General features: G+C 38.1%; 1 protein-coding gene and 1 long non-coding RNA gene across 3 annotated transcripts in view; one reads left to right on the top strand and one right to left on the bottom strand.

Annotated features, from left to right (window-relative positions):
* Positions 1-1,876: 1,876 nt before the first annotated feature.
* LOC124403301 lies at positions 1,877-5,513 on the bottom strand. Its single transcript, XR_006928876.1, has 4 exons — positions 5,402-5,513; positions 2,425-2,450; positions 2,276-2,325; positions 1,877-1,925 (listed from the first exon to the last, which is right to left on the bottom strand). It is a non-coding gene; the product is annotated as an uncharacterized LOC124403301 (long non-coding RNA).
* Positions 5,514-5,738: 225 nt separating this feature from the next.
* Positions 5,739-19,453, top strand: part of LOC124403239 (cullin-3-like) — a 31,526-nt gene continuing 17,811 nt past the window's right edge. Inside the window, exons 1-3 of one of the 2 annotated variants that reach the window (XM_046876896.1) lie at positions 5,739-6,070; positions 13,278-13,475; positions 15,018-15,131. In XM_046876896.1, coding sequence (XP_046732852.1) covers positions 6,008-6,070; positions 13,278-13,475; positions 15,018-15,131 — 375 coding nt within the window. In that variant the 5' untranslated portion in view covers positions 5,739-6,007. The remainder of the gene's footprint in view (positions 6,071-13,277; positions 13,476-15,017; positions 15,132-19,453) is intronic. The other variant, XM_046876895.1, reaches the window with a different exon arrangement.

Raw genomic sequence — 19,453 nt, 5'->3', positions numbered from 1 at the left:
TTTAGGAGTCTCAATGTGGTGCTTAATTAGGTCTGCGCAACCAGAGATTGAAGTGGTGCATTTCAATTGCATCTCCTCTAACCATTCACCTGACCCCAAAGGGCCCTTGCCACATCTTAAAGATCTCATGATGCTGTGGCCTTGAGATGGCTTAGTGTTTTATCCTGACCCAATTGACCAGCCATGGGTACCAACAACTGAATCATCTCTTCGTTTGTTTGAGTGTGCTGCAAGACTTAACATAGCTTATAATTAATAACTATACAGTGTAGATAGGCTAGCTAATTGATGGTTTGTTGACCATCAATTACTGTCAGTTGTATGAAGCAATGCCTCAGAGTCTCAAGAAGCAACTGCTTCATGGGGAAATCCCAGAGGGGAATCCCCAACAAGGGTGAAGTAGCAACGGCTTCCCGAATCCTCCAAGTTCCCCTAAATCTAACTTGATTTTGACAGCCACAGCACCACCTCCCCACTTTGTCTAACCAATGCCTGAAACTCCAGCATATTTAGCTGCCTCTACTTATGCTTTTTACACTTGAAATTATAAATGACAAGGACCAGTGGATACTGGTGAATATCCCTAAGGAGTCCCTTAGCTACTGCATGTAGGTGAAGGGTTGGACAAAGTTGGAGCTGCAGCAACCAGGAACATTCTCACTTATGAGGTCACCATGTCACAGGACTGCCCACTTTATGCTGGAAAATTTCAGCTGTGTCTGTAGAAGCATTTGTTAGGCAGCAAGCTGGACATCCCTTGATAGCAGCTTCCCCAAACTTGAGCTCCAGGAAGGCTTCTCCATTGTGGGCATCTTGGTAAATGTCACTGGTATATGAGGACGTGGAGGAAGACCTGAAAGTCAAACAGAGTTTTTAAGCTGAGCTCCTTTTCATTGCACTTTCGAAAAACTCAACAGAAACAGGACAACAGAAAATGGGTCAGTACTCACTGATTTTGTTCCATCAAGTTTAAGTATGTGTGTGTCTTGCAAGCTGTATCACATGTGTGTCTTGCAAGCTGTATCACGTGCACATTTTTGTTTAGTTTTTGGTCACAAAAAAGAGCCTAACAGAGAAAGTTCCTGGAACATTAACTTCATTATTTGATCTAAAAATACCCAAATTAATTAATATTCTTAAATATTCTTATTCTTAAAAAAGGGAACATTTGTGTTTGCTCTGATGATATTTAAATAATGTTTGTTACATCTACTGTAAGTGCATGTGTATTTTATATATATATATATATATATATATATATATATATATATATATATATATATATATATATATATATATATATATGTATAATAAACATAAATAAAAATTATATATGTATTATTAACCATGTATTATATCCAAACAGATGCTAATGATAATTATTTTTATATACAAGTTAAAACAGAGTCATTACCTCAAAAAGAAACTGCTGTAAAAATTGGGTGAGAAACAGCTAAACTCTTCTACTATGGTGAGGTGGTGGAAGACAGTTTCATGTCACACGTCGTACACCATGGAAAAAACTGAGCATAGCAACAAGATACAAGGTAGTGATACTGCATCAGCAAGGTCTTACCCATCAAAGATGTCAAAGCAGTTTGTAGGTTTAAGATGTCCTGTTCAAGCTATTTTAAAACGGTCAATGTTGAGGAGATGTCCAGCAGTGCCATCAGCAGAGAACTGACAGAAATCTGTGGGACACAAATTCACCAATTTACTGTCTGGAGAAGTCTGGCCAGAAGTGGTCTTCGTGGCATTGTGACCAAAAGGTTATACCTCCGACATAGAAACAAGGCTAAAAGACTTAACTCTGCATGAAAACATAGGAATTGGGATGCAGACAAATGGCAGCATCTGGACTGAGGAGTTAAAATCCGAAATCTGAACCACTGGTGGAGTTATTCTGCAAGTGTGGGGCTTCATTACTGCAAATAGAGATTTTCTCAGGATTAAGGGGGTCCTCAGTGCTGAGAAATACAGGCAGATATTTATCTAATATGCAATACCACATTGGAGTTATCTGATTGACCCCAGTTTTATTCTGCAGCAGGACAAGCACCCCAGCCATACAGCCAATGTCATTAAGAACATCTTCAGAATCTATCTATCTATCTATCTATCTATCTATCTATCTATCTATCTATCTATCTATCTATCTATCTATCTATCTATCTATCTATCTATCTATCTATCTATCTATCTATCTATCTATCTATCTATCTATCTATCTATCTATCTATCTATCTAACTCTTCATGTTATATATCAGATTTTACCAGATTATCCACAGCCCCATACTGGTCAGTGGCCCGGTGGCTGAGGAGCCCTGATTTAGAGACAGATGTAAATTATTATTATTTACAACCAATACAATCGGTTATTACTTTTTTTTTTTTTTTTTATACCCCATCCCCATTACACTTACCAAATCAACACAGTGAACACAGTGACCTGTATGGAGAATAGTAATAACGAAAAATAATTATGCTTCATTTCACATAATGCATGATGTATTCAGCTCATTAATACAGTACAATAATACAAACTGTATTTCAGCAGGTTGACTTGTTCTAAGAGTTCATTAAAGGCAGTGGCATTTTCAGTGCTAGTGGTGATTTAAATGCAACAGTTTAACAGTAATTTTGCTGCCTCCATAATACAGTTCCATAAAATTTCAGATGAATTAAAGCTCAAACTACAGCACTGATTTTGACAGTCTACATTTTCGCACACTGAAATAGTGAAATTGGATTGAAAATCAAATAAACACAATGGAATAAGCAATTTAAACCAAAAAAATGAACACTACCATCTTCTGGAAAAATGTTACATTACAGTTTAGTCTAAAAGACCCATATTGTAGTAGTGATTCTGAAAAACATTTACGATGCAGAGTTCACACAATAGAGGATATTAAGACTAGAATGAATCTACATGCTCCTTTATACAGTGTGTACAGTAAATTCTCCTGGAAATTTTCTTACCCAGGCATGTGAATGGACAGTGTTTGAATGCAACACTGAGGGAAATGAAACAGTGCAATACAGAAGTATGTCTTGAAAAATCCCCTGCTGAAGGTTTGCTTTACTGTATGGTATATTGTCCTCTTGTCACAAATAAAAAGCATTCCATCTGTGTATTACATTTCACATTTTCTCCACATTATGGGAGCTTTTCTCTCTGGAATGGATTTGTATCCATGAATTGTCATCAAGCCAAACTGGCAGTCTGGGCGCTTGTTAAAGTCTATTGGACCATTTGATAAATTGCTGTTATTTCCACACTGCAGATGTTTCTCTTTGTTTTGCCTGTTGTCTACAATGTGTTTATACATCAACCCTAAACATGAGCAATGTTAATTGGGTCATAACGTAGTCAAAAGGCAAAAAAGAGAAAAGAAAAAACATTTATGGTGTTCCTAACTAAATGTGTCTAAAAAATAAAGATTTTTGCTGAATGGCCAACAATAACATTGGTTTAAATATACAATACTACTACTACTACTACTACTACTACTACTACTACTACTAATAAAATAATCAGATCAATACATACATGTGAAATGATGTTTGTCTACACAATATAATTAAAATATGGTAGCAAACAATGAATAAGCTCGAAGGCTGGAACAGTTGAAATATCTGTTCCAACTTTATATAATTGTAATATATCATAAGAATAAGAAATGTTCTCTTATTACCACAATAAATTCAACATGGTCTCGGGTTGTGAATGAGCAATTTGTATTGATATCCATATTTACGTTTGTCACCAGGAAGAATGTTGATAAGGCCAAGTCAGACCCAGTTCCACTGTTAGATCTAATCACGCTAGATCTTCACTAGGGGGCTTTACAAGGTACTTAAACCACAACTGTTTTCTATTGATCTGGACAAGATGTGCCTCTAGTCTAAACTTCTGAACTGTCAAGGTCATCATCTGACCACAGAGCATAATCCAAACAACCCTGTGAGAAAATGTAATTTCTGTCACCAGCACCCACAACCTTATTCTCTGACACTAGCAAAGCTCCCAAAAGAGAATCGCCAAGACTGACCAGTACATAGAGTGTTTTATCCATAAACTGCACCTCTATTTCACCATTACAGGCTTCTCTGGTGACTTTGCTGCCGGTGTCCCAATCTGTTTGCTAAGCAAGCATGAACTAAAATTTACTAAACCCTTTCAGTGGAACTTCTTGAGGGAAATGACAAGATTACACAACAAATAAATGACATGTTAAAACATGTAACTTACTATGAAAATCAAAGCCTTAAACAATAAAAATGTCTCCCAAATTCTTAGAAATGTAATTAAAGAAATCTAAAAAAAATTCTCAAAAATCCAAACACAATACAAAAGCACATCATAGTTTTCAGATTAGACAAATACAGTAAGTAAACTATGCTTAAGTTTGAATATCCAAGCCAATAAATCTTTTGTATAAAGAGTATCAGTCAAAGGTTTGGACACACCTTCTCATTCAGTGTTTTTTCTGTCATTTTATATTATTTTCAACATTGTACATGAATACTGAAGACATCTTAACTATGCAAGAAGACATGGAATTAAATTAAACAAAAAGTGTTATTACAACGCAGAATATGTTTTAGTTTTTAGATTGTCCAAAGTAGCTACATTTAGCTTTGATGACAATTTAGCAAACTCATGACATTCTTTCAGCAGATTTATGAGGTAGTCACCTGGAATGGTTTTTAAATCAGAGATGTGTCTTTTCAAGGTTTGTGACATTTCTTGCCTTTTTAATGTGCTTTTGGTCTACTTGTGCAGTGGGAAGGGTAAATACAGAGTCCATAGCCCTATAATGCTACTTCAACAACTGTACGTTTTCATATTATGGCAACAAATTATGTAGTCACCAAAACCACCAAAAGTTGAAACTTCATGGGATTAACATCTCATGAATGGAAGACCAAGAATTACCTCTGCTGCAGAGGATAAGTTTATTATTTATAGATAGATAGATAGATAGATAGATAGATAGATAGATAGATAGATAGATAGATAGATAGATAGATAGACAGACAGACAGATAGACAGATAGATAGAAAGATAGATAGATAGAAAGCCCAAAGATGATATTTTATACTATATTTATTATTTTTATATATTATATATTTATCACTTTATACACACACGCACGCACGCACGCACGCACACACACACACACACACACGCCATCCTATTTGGTTTGCACAACTTGTTTTTCAATAGAACAATGACCAAAACAAACACTTCTAGATCGTGTAAGAGTTATTGGTCCAAGAAGGAGAGAGTGATGGAGTGCCGCATGAGATGACCTGGCCTTCACAATCACCCAAACTAAATCCAATTAAGATGGTTTGAGAGTAAAGAAAAAGCAGCAAACAAGTACTCAGTACCTCTGAACTCCTTCAAGATTGCAGAACAACCATTCCATACAATTGAAGAGTGTGCAAAGCATTCAATAGAGATAGTTTTACTGTACTGAAAATAATAGAAATGAATTAAAAAAAAAAAATAAAAAAGGGTATGAGCAAATTTTTGTCTGATTGTTTCCCTTCCATATAGACAGTCACTATTTATTAAAAGCTTAGACAGTATGCAAATTTAAACTCTGTCTTAAAACCATTTGAATATCGAAGTTTTTACATTATCACAACGCGCTTGCGTGGATTCGCCAGTCATACCTGCCTCACGCTTACCGTGAGTTATCGCGAGATTTGGCGTAACCGCACTGCGAGAATCTCGCACATCCGCCATCGCTACGGCTCAACACACAAACTGAGTAGTATTAGAAAAGCTAGAGGCAGGCAAGGATTTGACAGTAACACAGACACATACACCGACAGGAGCCCAGGCCTTAGGGAAAGGTCGAGTGGCGACTTTTAAATGCTTATATGCCGCTGTCCTGATTAACAACAAGCCCCCAAACCCTGCATTTGATGTTTGAGGAGAGTCAACACACTCACTGACCAAAAAAACAAAAAAAAACAACAAAAAAAAACATGTCTAATCTGAGCAAAGGCGGCCCCAAGAAGGACACTAAGATGAGGATACGAGCTTTTCCTGTAAGTAGTTGTTAAAGCCGCTATTATTAAGAGTAGAGAAAAACAACAGCTTTCTTGAGCCCCTGTTTGATCATCCTATGCTAATCTATTGGTGCTGAAGCTTTCCTTCCTGTCCTGCATTAAGTTCTCAAGCCTGCTAGTGTGCTTCAAACTCTGACTTTTGCACAAAGTCTTATTATGGCACATGTGGAAACGGAGGTTAAAACCGGCAACATGTTTATCACCTGCACCGATCAAAACGTTTGCATGCTGCAAGAAACTTTTGCCACTTTGGTTAGCATTGCCCAGAAGTTAAACTAGCCGCGGAACATTAGCTGATTGCACACACATTGCTTCGGTCCATATTTTATTTTCAGGTTTATAGATCAGTTTTTCGGATAGTGTTTGTGTCGGAATTGTTTGTCAGCCTCGTAGGATAGAGCTGGGCTTGAAGTTAGCATCATAGCTCAGATTGCTAGTCAGCCAGATTATTAGGCTAGTAATAATCCCAGTGGCAGAACAAGATCTATTCAACTATTACTGCTTAAGAAGTGTGTAATCAAGCAGTATATGAAGAGCGATTAGGGCTGCTGGGGTGTATCTAGGGCAATGGTTTGTTTTGCTAGCCTTGGTAGGCAGACAAACCCTGGTCCTGTGGCTTGAGCTGGCTTTGTCTATAGGCAGACTGCACGTCATCCAACTGCAGTGAAGTGACACTTGGTTATGTCCGATCCCAGATAACTGCCCTGATCTGCTGGAAAGCAGGTTGAATCCGTGAATTTCCACTCCACAGCTTGTGCACACGAAATAAATACGCCTCCAGGGTTTATTTGTTGTATTCTGTCATTTATGAAGTCATTGGGAATAAGAGACTCCACTTTCCAGAATCTGTCTGGCATGATCGATGATGCTTATCCTGAAACACTGTGTTTATTGTGTGCGTGAAAAATAAACAGGTGCATGTAATACAGGGATGATCTCCATCGATCCTTATTTTTCAGTTAATTTCTTTTTATGTGGATTGTGTCAGATATATACAGGTTTCACGTTATCCTCGCCTGGGTCATGGTGAATCCGTGCCTGGAAATACACACATTCATATCATAGCCAGTTCATCTGCCATTATTTCAGATGTGTGTTGTTCAAATGCAAAAAGTTGACAAATGTCCAAACCAGTATAGCAGTAGAGCTGCAATAGAAAGGGTCAACATTCTCTACGATATTAATCTATTTTTCTGTATATTTTCTGTTAACAGAGGGTCCCCGAGTTACAATGGTTCGACTTACGGTTTTTCGATCTTACCATGATAGCGATACGACAAAATTGTACAAATATTTAAAACTTCTTTACTGAGTAAAGTTGTCTTAGTGTTTTTTTTTCTGTTTCAAACAGTTTCAAAAAGCAATTTTAGTGATAAAGCCCCCGAGTATGTCTCCTGCTTGTAGTGAAAAAAGAAGCGCATCAGTTTAGAGCAGAAAAAAAATAAATAAATAAATCAGCATGAAGCAGGAAAGACAGTCACAGTACCATCTTCGACTTACGACAATTTTGACTTGCGATGCAGTCGTCTTAACGTATCTCCATCATAAGTAGAGGACTACCTGTATTTGAATTCTTTCAGAATAGATTCATTTTTAGGATTTGTTTAACCTTTGCCTGGGTCATGGCGAATCCGGGGTCTGGAAATGCAGTCCATTGTAGGGTTTAATGCACACATTCATATCATTGCCATTTCACCTACCTGCATTCAGGAGGAAACCAGAGAACAGGTAAAAAAACAAAATAAACATTTATGCCAGCGAATGTAACAAAAGATGTTGTAATGCAAGAAAAGATAAATGTCAGAACCAGTATGGTGGTAGAGCTGGACTAGAAGAACAATATCACAGTGTAGGAACACTTCATCTCCAGTAAAAAAGGGTAAACAAGCTCTTCAATAATGATCCTTTTTATTGTATTCATTTCTGTTTATTTGGATTATTTTAGAATGATAGAGATATGCTTTCAGAAATCGCTTTATCCTCAGCTGAGTCATTGTGAATCTGGGTTCTGGAAATGCAGTCCATCATAGTGTTTAATGCACACATTCATATCAAAGCCAATTTACCTACCTGCATTTCAGATGTAGGATGAAACCAGAGAACCCAATTTAAACAAGTTTTTTATGTCAGCAAATGTAACACAAGTTGCTCCTTTTTAAATGCAAAAAAATTCTGATTTTGAAAGAAACACAGAGATAAAAAAACAAACCGTATGGTGGTAGAGCTGGACTGGAGGGACATAATGTGCTATTGCAAGAACACACTCATTGTCTGCAGTAGAAAGGGTTAACATGCTCTCTAATAATGATGCTTATTTCAAAAAACAGTTACCATGCTCTAGGCTAGGGCTAGGTCTCGTCTGAGAAGCTCGACCTGCACAGAGCAGTTGGTGTTTAATGGGTTTAAGGCTGGCCTTGCTAGTCTAGGATATCTATCCTCATTTTCCTCCTACCAGCAGTGTACTGGCTTTTCTACACAAGCTGCAGGGACTTTATTCTTTACCTGGCTTTTGAGATCTCTGTTCTCTCATTCTGTGCTAATTCAAAATAAAGAATTGAGTTAAATGTTATACAGCTTCATCAGTTTTGTTGTTTAGTTGTCCAACAGTCTGGGTTTAGTACTGGAGCAGGACCGTGGCTTATCTCTCGTTGAATACATGTTTTTGCACAGATTGCGGGGCTGGTCGTAACTGTAATCTTCTAAAACCATTGCGATCAAGGTCAGTGTGAGCCTTCCCAGTGCACAAGCTGCTGTGCTGGAAGCAGAGTATCACAGTATTTTTAAAGGAAGCTTAATGATCAAATATCATGGAAATGTTTCTTTTTAAAAGTACTATAAAAAATTACACTTAATTGAAGAATCTGTACTTTTGATTCAAAGGAAATTGTTATTTTTGTACATTTTAACCGTCCCCATTTATCCGGGCTTGGGACCGGCACTAAGAGCGGCTGGGGTTGGTTCCCTGACCGGGGATCGAACCCGGGCTGCAGCGGTGAGAGCGCCGCACCCTAACCACTAGACCACCAGGGGACCCAATATTTAACTTTATAATATTTTATGATTTAATCTGTCACCAGGCCATAACTGTAACACCACAGTTATTGAGAAATATGATGTGCAGGGAAAAGGAACTTTGAATTGCATACATGATCAAATGTAGTTTTCGAAGGCTAGTACTATTTCTATTGTGTTCTTCAGGCACCGTTGGGTGTAAAAACACTGCATCTGAGCTACACCTTCCTGTGACTTGTCGTACGACACGATTCTGAGCACTGCCCTACGTGACACTTTTTTTCTTTTAACTTGTATGTTTTGAGTTTTTAGTCTTACATTTAATATACTTTGAGTGTAGATGGTGGGAAGCCTGTAGCACTGGAAAGCAGCACTTGCAGCATTTTCATTAAGGTTAAGGCTAAGCATGTTGACCTAGTTTCACTTCAGGAAGTAATGGCAGGACCTTGAGCAGGTGCAGTCAGGCTTTCAAGCTGAGTCATTGCTAGACCGTTTGCTACATTCACACGTGCACACACGCTGTTTAACAGGGACCTTTATGCCGTTGTACAGAAGCCAGGGCAAGTCACTAGACTGGGTTTCTGGCACAAGCGCATCATGTGTCCAGAATGTTGGACAATTAAACAACAAAACTAATGAAGTTGCATAAACTTTGCGGTAAACTTAATTATATATGCTGATCTGACCTGCCACAGGCCTTTCAATAATAAAAGCAAAGTGTTTGTGTATTTGTTCTGTGTAGCAATAATTTCTGTATTTATTTATTTTTATGAATTCAGTATTTTATTCGCACCAATCAGGGGAGACGTGTTTTAGATCTTCTTTTCATGTTAGTGGTAAAACCGTTTTGTCAAATTTTGCTTAAAAAAAAAAAAGGCTGATGCTTGATTTTATCTAAGTCGCCAGTGGCATTAATATGAAGTTGGCAGTAGTTTTTTTTTTTACTAGTACTACAACTGGTTGCCATAGTAACTGTTAGTCAATATATGGCATAACTACTGAGCAACGGATCATGTGCCGTCTACTGCACCGTTGCTCAGTATTTGCATATAAGCTTTTTTTATGTGTTGCAGACACTCCCACATTTAGTCAGCAACGGTCGCTTGTGTCATCTGGAGTCACCAGCTTGTCTCTGGTCGCTTTGCCGCCGCAAGAAGCTTTGCACTGTTTCCTTTACTCAGTAAGAGCGAGAAGTGCACTACAGCTCACCTCCGCTCTGACCACTTCTCTGCCACTTAGCTCATATGTCATGATTCGCCTCAGCGCCCATCTTGTTTAGATTGAATCATTTAGATGTAATTAAGTAAGCACGACTATGTAAACACATTTAAAGCTGTGAGTGGTCTTTACCGGCGATGTTTACATGATATCTCACTGAATTCTAAGTCATTAGGTTGTCTAAACACTTTAGAAATAAGCTGTGGACATGTGCAGTAATACTTTCAGTCTACAGTGAAGAAGAGGCTTAATAGGAAATTGAAGGATGTTATAAAAAAAAAAAAAAAAACAAAGCTGTAAAATCGTGACGTTCAGAGCCATACACTGATTTTCCAGCTTGGAAATGTAGTGCAGACTTTCTGCACACCAGCCTCCTGTTTCACACAGTTGCAGAATTTGCCTCAGAAATTCACTTTACACCAGTGATGGACAATAACAAAGTAAATGAAAATTGTTACTGTGCTTAAGTAGCTTTTTTGTGTATCTGCACTTTACTGAAGTGTTTCTATTCAGGGGAAACTTTCACTTTAACTTCACTACATTTCAAAGTCAAGTATCTTATTTTACTCTACTACATTTCGTGAAATTGTTCATTCATTGTTATCTTCGAGGGGATAAAAAACTTAACAGCTCCAGCAACGCGCAGTTTAGAACTGGTTTTGACGCTTGGTGGTATCTACTTAACATGCAGTTCAACGTCAGTTCAACAGCAAAGCAAAACATATTGAGAGAAATAAATGTAGAAAGAGACTCCAGTGGCCTCAGTTATGCAAATGTATTTAAGTCGTTGAAAAGAAGGATTTGGGCTCATGATCATTGTAATTATCAGTGTTTGACTCATTAATTTCATTCTATTAATAAATCGGTGTGCTAAGAGTAACATCAGAGTGTTTTCACATAAACCGAGTTGATTAAGCAAAGAGTAGTGACAAAATGTTAAAAGGAACATTATAGCCATAATAAATCACATTACTTTATACTTAAGTACATTCGACGGCAGATACTTTTAAAGAGAGCTCTTTTACTTGAGTAATATTTCACCGAGTGAATCTTCACTTTAACTCGAGCACACGGCTTGTGTTCTTGTGTACTTCTGATGCCTTTCTCAACTTCTTTACTCATATCAAAAAAGCTCTTGTTATGCTCAACCCTCTACGCTGAGTCAGCAAAAGTCTCTCAATCATCATATGCTCTGTGAGAGGCCTACATTTCTGGAGGCGTGGATGAGCTTTTCGAAGCGGGTGTGCGACATCTAAAAAAAAAAATTCATTAAGCTTTATGTTGGAAAGAGCTGATGAGCAGGAACTCGTGATCCGTGTATCACTCTCAGCACGGTAAGGATCAGTTGGCATTCTGGGGAGTTTCCTTCGAGTTCCTACAGAAAGGCAGAGATTTGCCCCTTTTTTTTTAAATCAGTTGAAAACTGGGGAGGTAGAAAATGTTTTGCAGAATGTCTAGTTTCTCATTAAAACACGATAAAAGATTCGGTTGACTGATTTGAATTATTTAGCGAGGGTAGATACTTCGTGTGAATCTAGTAGTGAGCCACAGGATGTTAGCAGTGATGGAAATTATATATCACATAACTCGACTACTCATAGCAACGATGCTGCTTCGCAACCCGGATTTGATCCCTGATTCAATCCTGATCTGAACAAGATTCGATTTTATTCAGGGCTTTAAAAATCCATGTTGGCCGTACAAAAACCCAATTGTGTCAGTATTTCAACTTCTTCACATGAATCCGATGTCAGCATTCGAATGAAGTGTGTTCTTACTATATAATGTGACGCCGGACACAGAAGTCAGTGCTTATGCATATAACATAATACTTCCCTAATACTTTTATATAGAGTGGAACATTATTGATTTATTATTTCATGAATGAAGGCTTGCTTTTAGGAACATACAGAGGAATAAAATACCACAACAGTGTTTACTATAGCATTATTTTTAGGCATTTGCAAACAGTTTTTTAAATCAAACTTATTCTCCCCCACACACCCATATCTATGATCATTTCATGTCATTTAGTCTGTAGGTCATTAAAATTATATTAATAGTAACATTGGTTGATTCAATAATATAAAGAACCAACTATTGAATAATTGTCTTTTGTCTCGACTAGTAGGGACAGAGAAAGAAATAAGCAAATTGATCTTGTATGGGCTCAGGATCGTGGCAGATACAATAACTTCAGAACAATAATGAACAAACTGACAGCAGCTGCAGCTCCAGATGCACCATTTGAATCATAATATAAGTTGATGGGTGGGGATTTGGGGGATAAGAGGGTGTCTGCTATAACCTTGCAGAACTGAAGCGCTCTCAAATGTCGGTGCGTCGTCACACTTCTTACACACTCGTGAATACTTGCTTGTGCAAGTCACAGCAGCTTGTTCTCATTTTTAATGGCAACATTTGGCCATAGCTCTGCATGCTCTTGTTGGACTTTCTCACCCTCCCTATTAAAGATGATGTTTAAACAAAACAAGTTTTGTTTTGTAGGGGTGTGTACAATAAGGACCAATGTTTATTGTTAAAAGTGCTATATAAATAAAATAAAATGAATTAAGTGTGTTTGTACTTGTTGTACAAACAACCTGTGGATGCTGCTCTTTTTACACTGCTTACTTTTAACTTGTTACATTAGTAATAATCACAAAGGCTTTCCATCAGCTGATCAGCTCGCTCTATTTGCCGTGTGTTGTGTTTTCTATTTGTTTTTATTTAAACATGTACTGAATGTTGGTTTAGAATTTTTAAAACTGTTGTTATATTTTGTTTCCAACTGAAGACCTTCCCAAAACACGTAAACTAGCACATTCTCTCACGTTGCGACAGTGTTTGCTGGCTTTGTTCTTTAACAAAGTGTGGACTTCTTTGACAGCTGAAAGATAACAAATGTCATAAACATGTCTGATTTAAATCATGTTCTGCTCCTCTGATATTGCAGATGACCATGGATGAGAGGTATGTGAACAACATCTGGGAACTGCTGAAGAATGCCATCCAAGAGATCCAGAGGAAAAACAACAGTGGGCTGAGCTTTGAGGAGCTGTACAGAAATGCCTACACCATGGTACTCCACAAACATGGCGAGAAGCTCTACACGGGCCTGCGGGAAGTCGTCACAGAGCACCTCATCAATAAAGTATGTTCGTCCATGGATGTTTATCAGTGCTGCAGAAACAGGGTGATGTTTTCAGTCATTACGTTTCTGATCATATATTTCGAGTTCGATGGAATTTGTTTTGTGGAGGTTTTGGAGACAAGGTGAGGGAGGCGAGATTGAATTGGACGTGCAGAGGAGGGACATGTGGTGAGCACATCCACAAACCTCCTCTTTGGCCTTCCTCTTTTCCTCTTTCCTGGTGGCTCCATCCTCAGCATTCTCCTACCGATATACTCCATGTCCCTCCTCTGCACGTCCAAACCATCTCAATCTCGCCTCCCTCACCTTGTCTCCAAAAACTGCAGGTAGACATGCAGGTAGTTGGTTTGAAAGAGGCAGATGTAGAGGACAGAGTAGTATGGTCCGCTGTGGCGACCTCTAATAGGAGCAGCCAACGAAAAAGATGATGATTCATATTAATACACAAGTATCTGATGTGGCCTTCTATGAGCTCTGATCTAAAGCCTGTTAAATGTCTGTGAAAAGAACTGAAACATGCAGTCTGGAAAAGGCCCTTCAAACCTGAGACAGCTGGAGCAGTTGTGCAGACCAAAATACCTGTTGACAGGTGCAGAAGTCTTATTGAGAGTTACAGAAATTGCTTGATTGCAGTGATTTTGTACATTTTGTGCCAAAAAATATTAAATTAGCGGCACCTTCATTTTTTTTAACCCGGTCAGTGTGTTACATTTTTATCAAAAATGGTTTTCTAAGGTAGGGGTTACATTGTGTTTATGCTCTGAAAAAAAGTCAGAAAGACTTCATAGACTAAAGTAATGAGCTGTGGTTTTCTTTCCTGTCTTTCTATCTATCTCAATGCATACAAGTTTGACTCCATTATTCCAGTCTGGCTCACACGTTATTTTCTCTCAAAAAAAAAAAAAAAAAATATATATATATATATATATATATATATATTACATGCATAACATTGTGCTAGCATGTGAGTGGCTAAATCCTGCTTTAAGGAACTAACTCCTAACCACAGCAGTGATTATCCATAGGCATTTTAGCGGTTAGTGTGATACAACTCTAAGAGCATATACTCAACTCCAGCAGAGAGAATGAGGGCTCAATGTGACTTCAGTGTTGTGTACAAGAATGTTCAGTTAATGCAACATGCTTAAAAATAAAAAAGCATGCTGTGAAAGAAAACTAACTGAACCTAGTGCTTCAATGGAACTGTCAATGTGTTAGACAGCAGAGAGTGTGTCAAAAACTCTAAACCGATAACTCAGAGGGAGAACCTGAGCAGGCAGCGAGATGAGTGGAAAGTGGCAGGAACCTGACACCTCTATTAGCTAGCACTACAGAGCTAACTTAGTGTGTGCAGTTGTGCTGATCAGGTGGAGAATGTTTAGTCCAACTGTCTTAAGGTTTGTTAACACCCTCAGCACTCTTTTTTTCTTACTCCTCCATATCTCTCCTGTGTTTTGAAATGGTATATAAACTAGTCACCTGTCGATATTGCTTTACAATTGTTTTTTTGTTTTTTTTTCTTCTTTTTGGTAACTTTTTAAGGTTCGAGAAGACGTACTCAACTCCTTAAACAACAATTTTCTGCAGACGCTAAACCAGGCATGGAATGATCACCAGACAGCCATGGTCATGATACGTGACATTTTAATGTACATGGTAAGTAGGCTGTATGAATGAGTGTATAAGTGTGTGTGTATATCCAGTGGAACCTCAATGTTCATGACTTTTCATTTGGAACTGGAGTTAGAGTAACTTGTGAAAAATCTGATAGATCATGAGTGGCTCAAAACTTCGGAGTAACATTTAAATAAAACATTCGTGAAGTCACAATTTTCGTTGAGTTAACCGCACAGTACACTGTCAAAACCTCACGATTTTTCGTCTGTTTAACGTGGTTTTTCTTTTATTGCAAGAGGTTTTGGAGCGCAACCACCACGATAAACAGGGATTACTGTACTTAATTTTATATATATTCCCAGTATATTGTATTTACAGATAAAAATGTATACTTTGTTTTTACTGCTGATGCTTTGTGCAGCCATATTGATTTGATATCACTTGCTGAGGAGACCATTCTGTTTTCCGGAGACTTTTTGGTCTTGAGTCTCTTGAAAATACTGAGTCTCTTGAAATTACTGAAAATACTGCTGTGATTGTATAGTGCGTGATTGCATGAGTGTTTCGTGTTGTTCAGGATGATGAGGAATATCTGCAGCAAGTCTGGCTGCATGCCCATTATGGATTTATATTTTTAGTCCACTTGAGATGTTTATTGGGTCTGGCATTGAGTGCATCGAATGATGGTGGGCTGGTAATAAAGGGAAAAGAGTAGACTTTTAGAGCTGAGGGTGACACACAGTGGAGACAAAATAGAGACTGGAGAAAGTGTGCTCAATTTTGGGATTCATCAATCATATTTAAACAACAATCAGACCCTACAAAATACATTGTTTCTAGACCGTCCATGGCTTGTGATTCACCGCAGACCTCTCTACCCCATGAGATTGCTTCAGCTGACAGGATTTGAAGAAAAGAACAATTTAATTCAATTCAATTCATTTTTATTTGTATAGCGCTTTTAACAATGAACACACAGACACACAGATAATGTGTAAATAAAGATTGAATAAGATGTTATTTATGTGTAAGTTTGTCCCTGATGAGCAAACAGGTGGCGACTGTGGCAGGGAAAAACTCCCTGAGATGGCACAAGGAAGAAACCTTGAGAGGAACCAGATTCAAGAGGGAACCCATCCTTATCTGGGTGGAACCATTATGGAACAGTAGTGGAGTCTAGACATTCAAATGCTTAATGGAGAGTCTATGTCACATTTATTGCTTCGTCTTGGCCTGCCTCTTGATGGTGTTCTCATCCCCAGCTGCACAGAGTGGCCTCCAATCGATGAGAACACCGTCCAGAGGCAGGCCAAGATGAAGCGGTGCAGTTCAATGTGACATAGAATCTTTAATTATACAATCTTTATTTATACATTATCTGTGTAATGCTGCTTTGAGAAGATGTTCATTGTTAAAAGCGCTACCCAGATGAGGATGGGTTCCCCTTTTAAATCTGGTTCCTCTAAGATTTCTTCCTTGTGCCATCTCAGGGAGTTTTTTCCTGCCAGTCACCACCTGCTTGCTTATCAGGGACAAACTTGCACATAAAGAACATCTTATTCATTCGTTACTATTATCACCACATTATCTGTGTAAAGCTGCTTTGAGACAATGTTCATTGTTAAAAGCGCTATACAAATAAAAATGAATTGAATTGAATTTTTTTTTGTTGCAGCCTCTGAAAGAACTACTTTTGTACCTTATGACAATACTAATGTCAGCTGTTAAATAAAGGAACAGTACTTTGTTGAGAGAGATACAAAAAGAAAAAAAATAAAGAATTTTTCACATGTGACATGAAGAAATCAGGACAGTTTTCTATCAGTGAGGTTTCAGAAGAAACAAATTTAGAAAAGAACAAACACAAAAACCTGAAGCACAGCAGCTCAGGCCTGTAGTTTTTCATGACCAAACTGCTAGATTTTTAATTGACTATGCTCAATGCTTGTGCAAGAGCTCTCACAAATTTTCTTTTCTTTCTCCTGTGGGCAGCTCACTGGCCATCATGCTGGTTTCTCTTTTTTCAACAAATTCAGTTTTCAAAGGCAAAACCCAGAGCTCAAACCAAAAGTAGACATTCAGGGTTATTATTGTGTCAACATAAATCTAATAGGCACATCTGGAAACACCTGGAAATATATATGTGTATATGTATCATCAGTGCCGAACCTAACTAAACTAATGCTCTTGTAAATGGACCAATCCCCACATCCAGGTTTCAGACTTATCTGCCAACTCCAGATTAAATATATAAAGGGGTCATCAACAAACTCATTGCACAGTTTTTAACCTGTTTGCTAACATATTTACAAAAGCCTGTGCCAAATTTATTTTCTGTCTTGGCTACGTCCTAAGCATTGTCTCAGTATGAAGAAAAAAAAAAATAAATAGTTAGAACACTAGGTGTCGCTGTCACATAAAGCAGGGCTTAATTTCCTTTTTTTCCCCATTTCACAGGGTTGTGCAGGCCTTCATTAATGCTTAGAAACTTAAAGAAGGAAATGAAATGTAATCTAAAGTCTGTTTAATTTGCCAGAAATCAATTTGTGTAATGAAGGCAAATAAAACGTGAAATATTTAATCGGCCACAGAACTGTTCAGACATACAACCAAACCAATTGTTAATTACTAATTGTATATTTTTTACTCTTATGCTCATCATCAGATTTGCTTCACTCTGTGTGGAGATATCATGGAGGAGGTTAGAGTGGAATTTATGTGGAAATTATAATCCCATGCCAATCCCTGCCTGCAAAGTGCTGTTTCTTTTCGCACAAACAAAACTCTCTTTCTTCCCTTTCACACTTGTTTTCCCTGAGCAGGCCAGTGGTGATTTGGTAAAAGGGTTTTAAAGCACTGCACAGAGTGGCAGAGACGAGATGTTTGTTTTTCCTCAAAATTACTTTGGTTTATGCCATCTTTTTGCATAAGCATGTGATAGAAGAGTGTCTGCGAGAGAAAGTTTAAAGGACTGTGGTGAGACCTGCGATGTTGTATGGATTAGAGACAGTGGCATTGAGTAAAAGACAGGAGGTGGACCTGGAGGTAGCAGAGCTGAAGATGTTGAGGTTATAGTTCGGAGTGACGAAGATGGACAGGATTAGAAATGAGTTTATTAGAGGGACAGCACATGTAGGGCGTTTTGGAGACATTTACATTTGCGACATTTATCAGACGCCCTTATCCAGAGCGACGTACAAAAGTGCTTTAAATCTCTAGTAATAAATAAATCTACACTGGTACGCAAGATTACAAACTTAATATAAATATAAGTTTGTAATTCTACAAACTTGGAAAGTGCTAATTTAGGTATTTAAGGAAGAGGTAGGTCTTCAGTCGTCGCTTGAAGATAATCAGGGACTCTGCTGTACGGACAGCTAGGGGAAGTTCATTCCACCACCTCAGTGCCAGAACAGAGAAGGTGAGGGAGGCGAGATTGAGATGGTTTGGACATGTGCAGAGGAGGGACATGGGGTACATCAGTAGGAGACTGCTGAGGATTGAGCTGCCAGGAAGGAGGAAAGGAGGAAGGTTTTTGGATGTGCTGTGGGAAGACATGCAGGTAGTTGGTTTGAGAGAGGCAGATGTAGGGGGTATGGAGACGAATGATCTGCTGTGGCGACCCCTAATGGGAGCAGCCGAAAGAAAAAGATGATGATGATCTTGTTGCAAACAGTTCAGCAGGTCAGCTATCGAGTCTTAAAGGATAGAGTACATCAAGCAGGATTTGCTAATATATCCCATGATTATTTTTTGGACCAAAGTAAAAGCAGTGCTTTACAGCACAGCACTAGCTGTCACGGATCATAGTTGTCTGTGTCTTTTTTTTTTTTACTTCATGATATTTGAAATAGATCTTCCTCTTTCTCAACCTCTAGTAAATCATCACAAGTGCAATTGAATTTACTATTTTCTTGCCCAGCGTTAGTTCCTAATAACAAGCAATCTGATTAATGGACTGTAAATAAGACAAGCAAAAAGCAAAAAAGATCACAAATGGAAGTTCCATTGTTCTGTGTTTACTCAGTATCTTTGTAGGAGAGTGTGAGGACAGTACACACAAAGAAAGGCCAGCATGTTCCTGATGCCAGGCAGATACTGTTTCTGTGTGTACTAGTTTTATTTGTGATGATCATTCTGAAAAAAATTGACATGCAGCTAAAAATACTATTTTGTAGTGTAAACGCTGCATATACAGTGGAACCTCGGGTTACGAGTTTAATTGGTTCCATCACTTTACTCTTAACCTGAAAAGCTCGTATCCCGATACAAATTTTCCCATAAGAATGAATAGAAACTTCGGTAATTCGTTCTGGACACCCAAAAAGTGTTTCTTAAAAAAAAATAACGCCAATATTCAC

Source organism: Silurus meridionalis, chromosome 20, assembly GCF_014805685.1.
Source record: "Silurus meridionalis isolate SWU-2019-XX chromosome 20, ASM1480568v1, whole genome shotgun sequence".
In the NCBI taxonomy this organism is placed as follows: domain Eukaryota; kingdom Metazoa; phylum Chordata; class Actinopteri; order Siluriformes; family Siluridae; genus Silurus; species Silurus meridionalis.
This window is presented reverse-complemented; position numbering and strand designations above follow the sequence as displayed.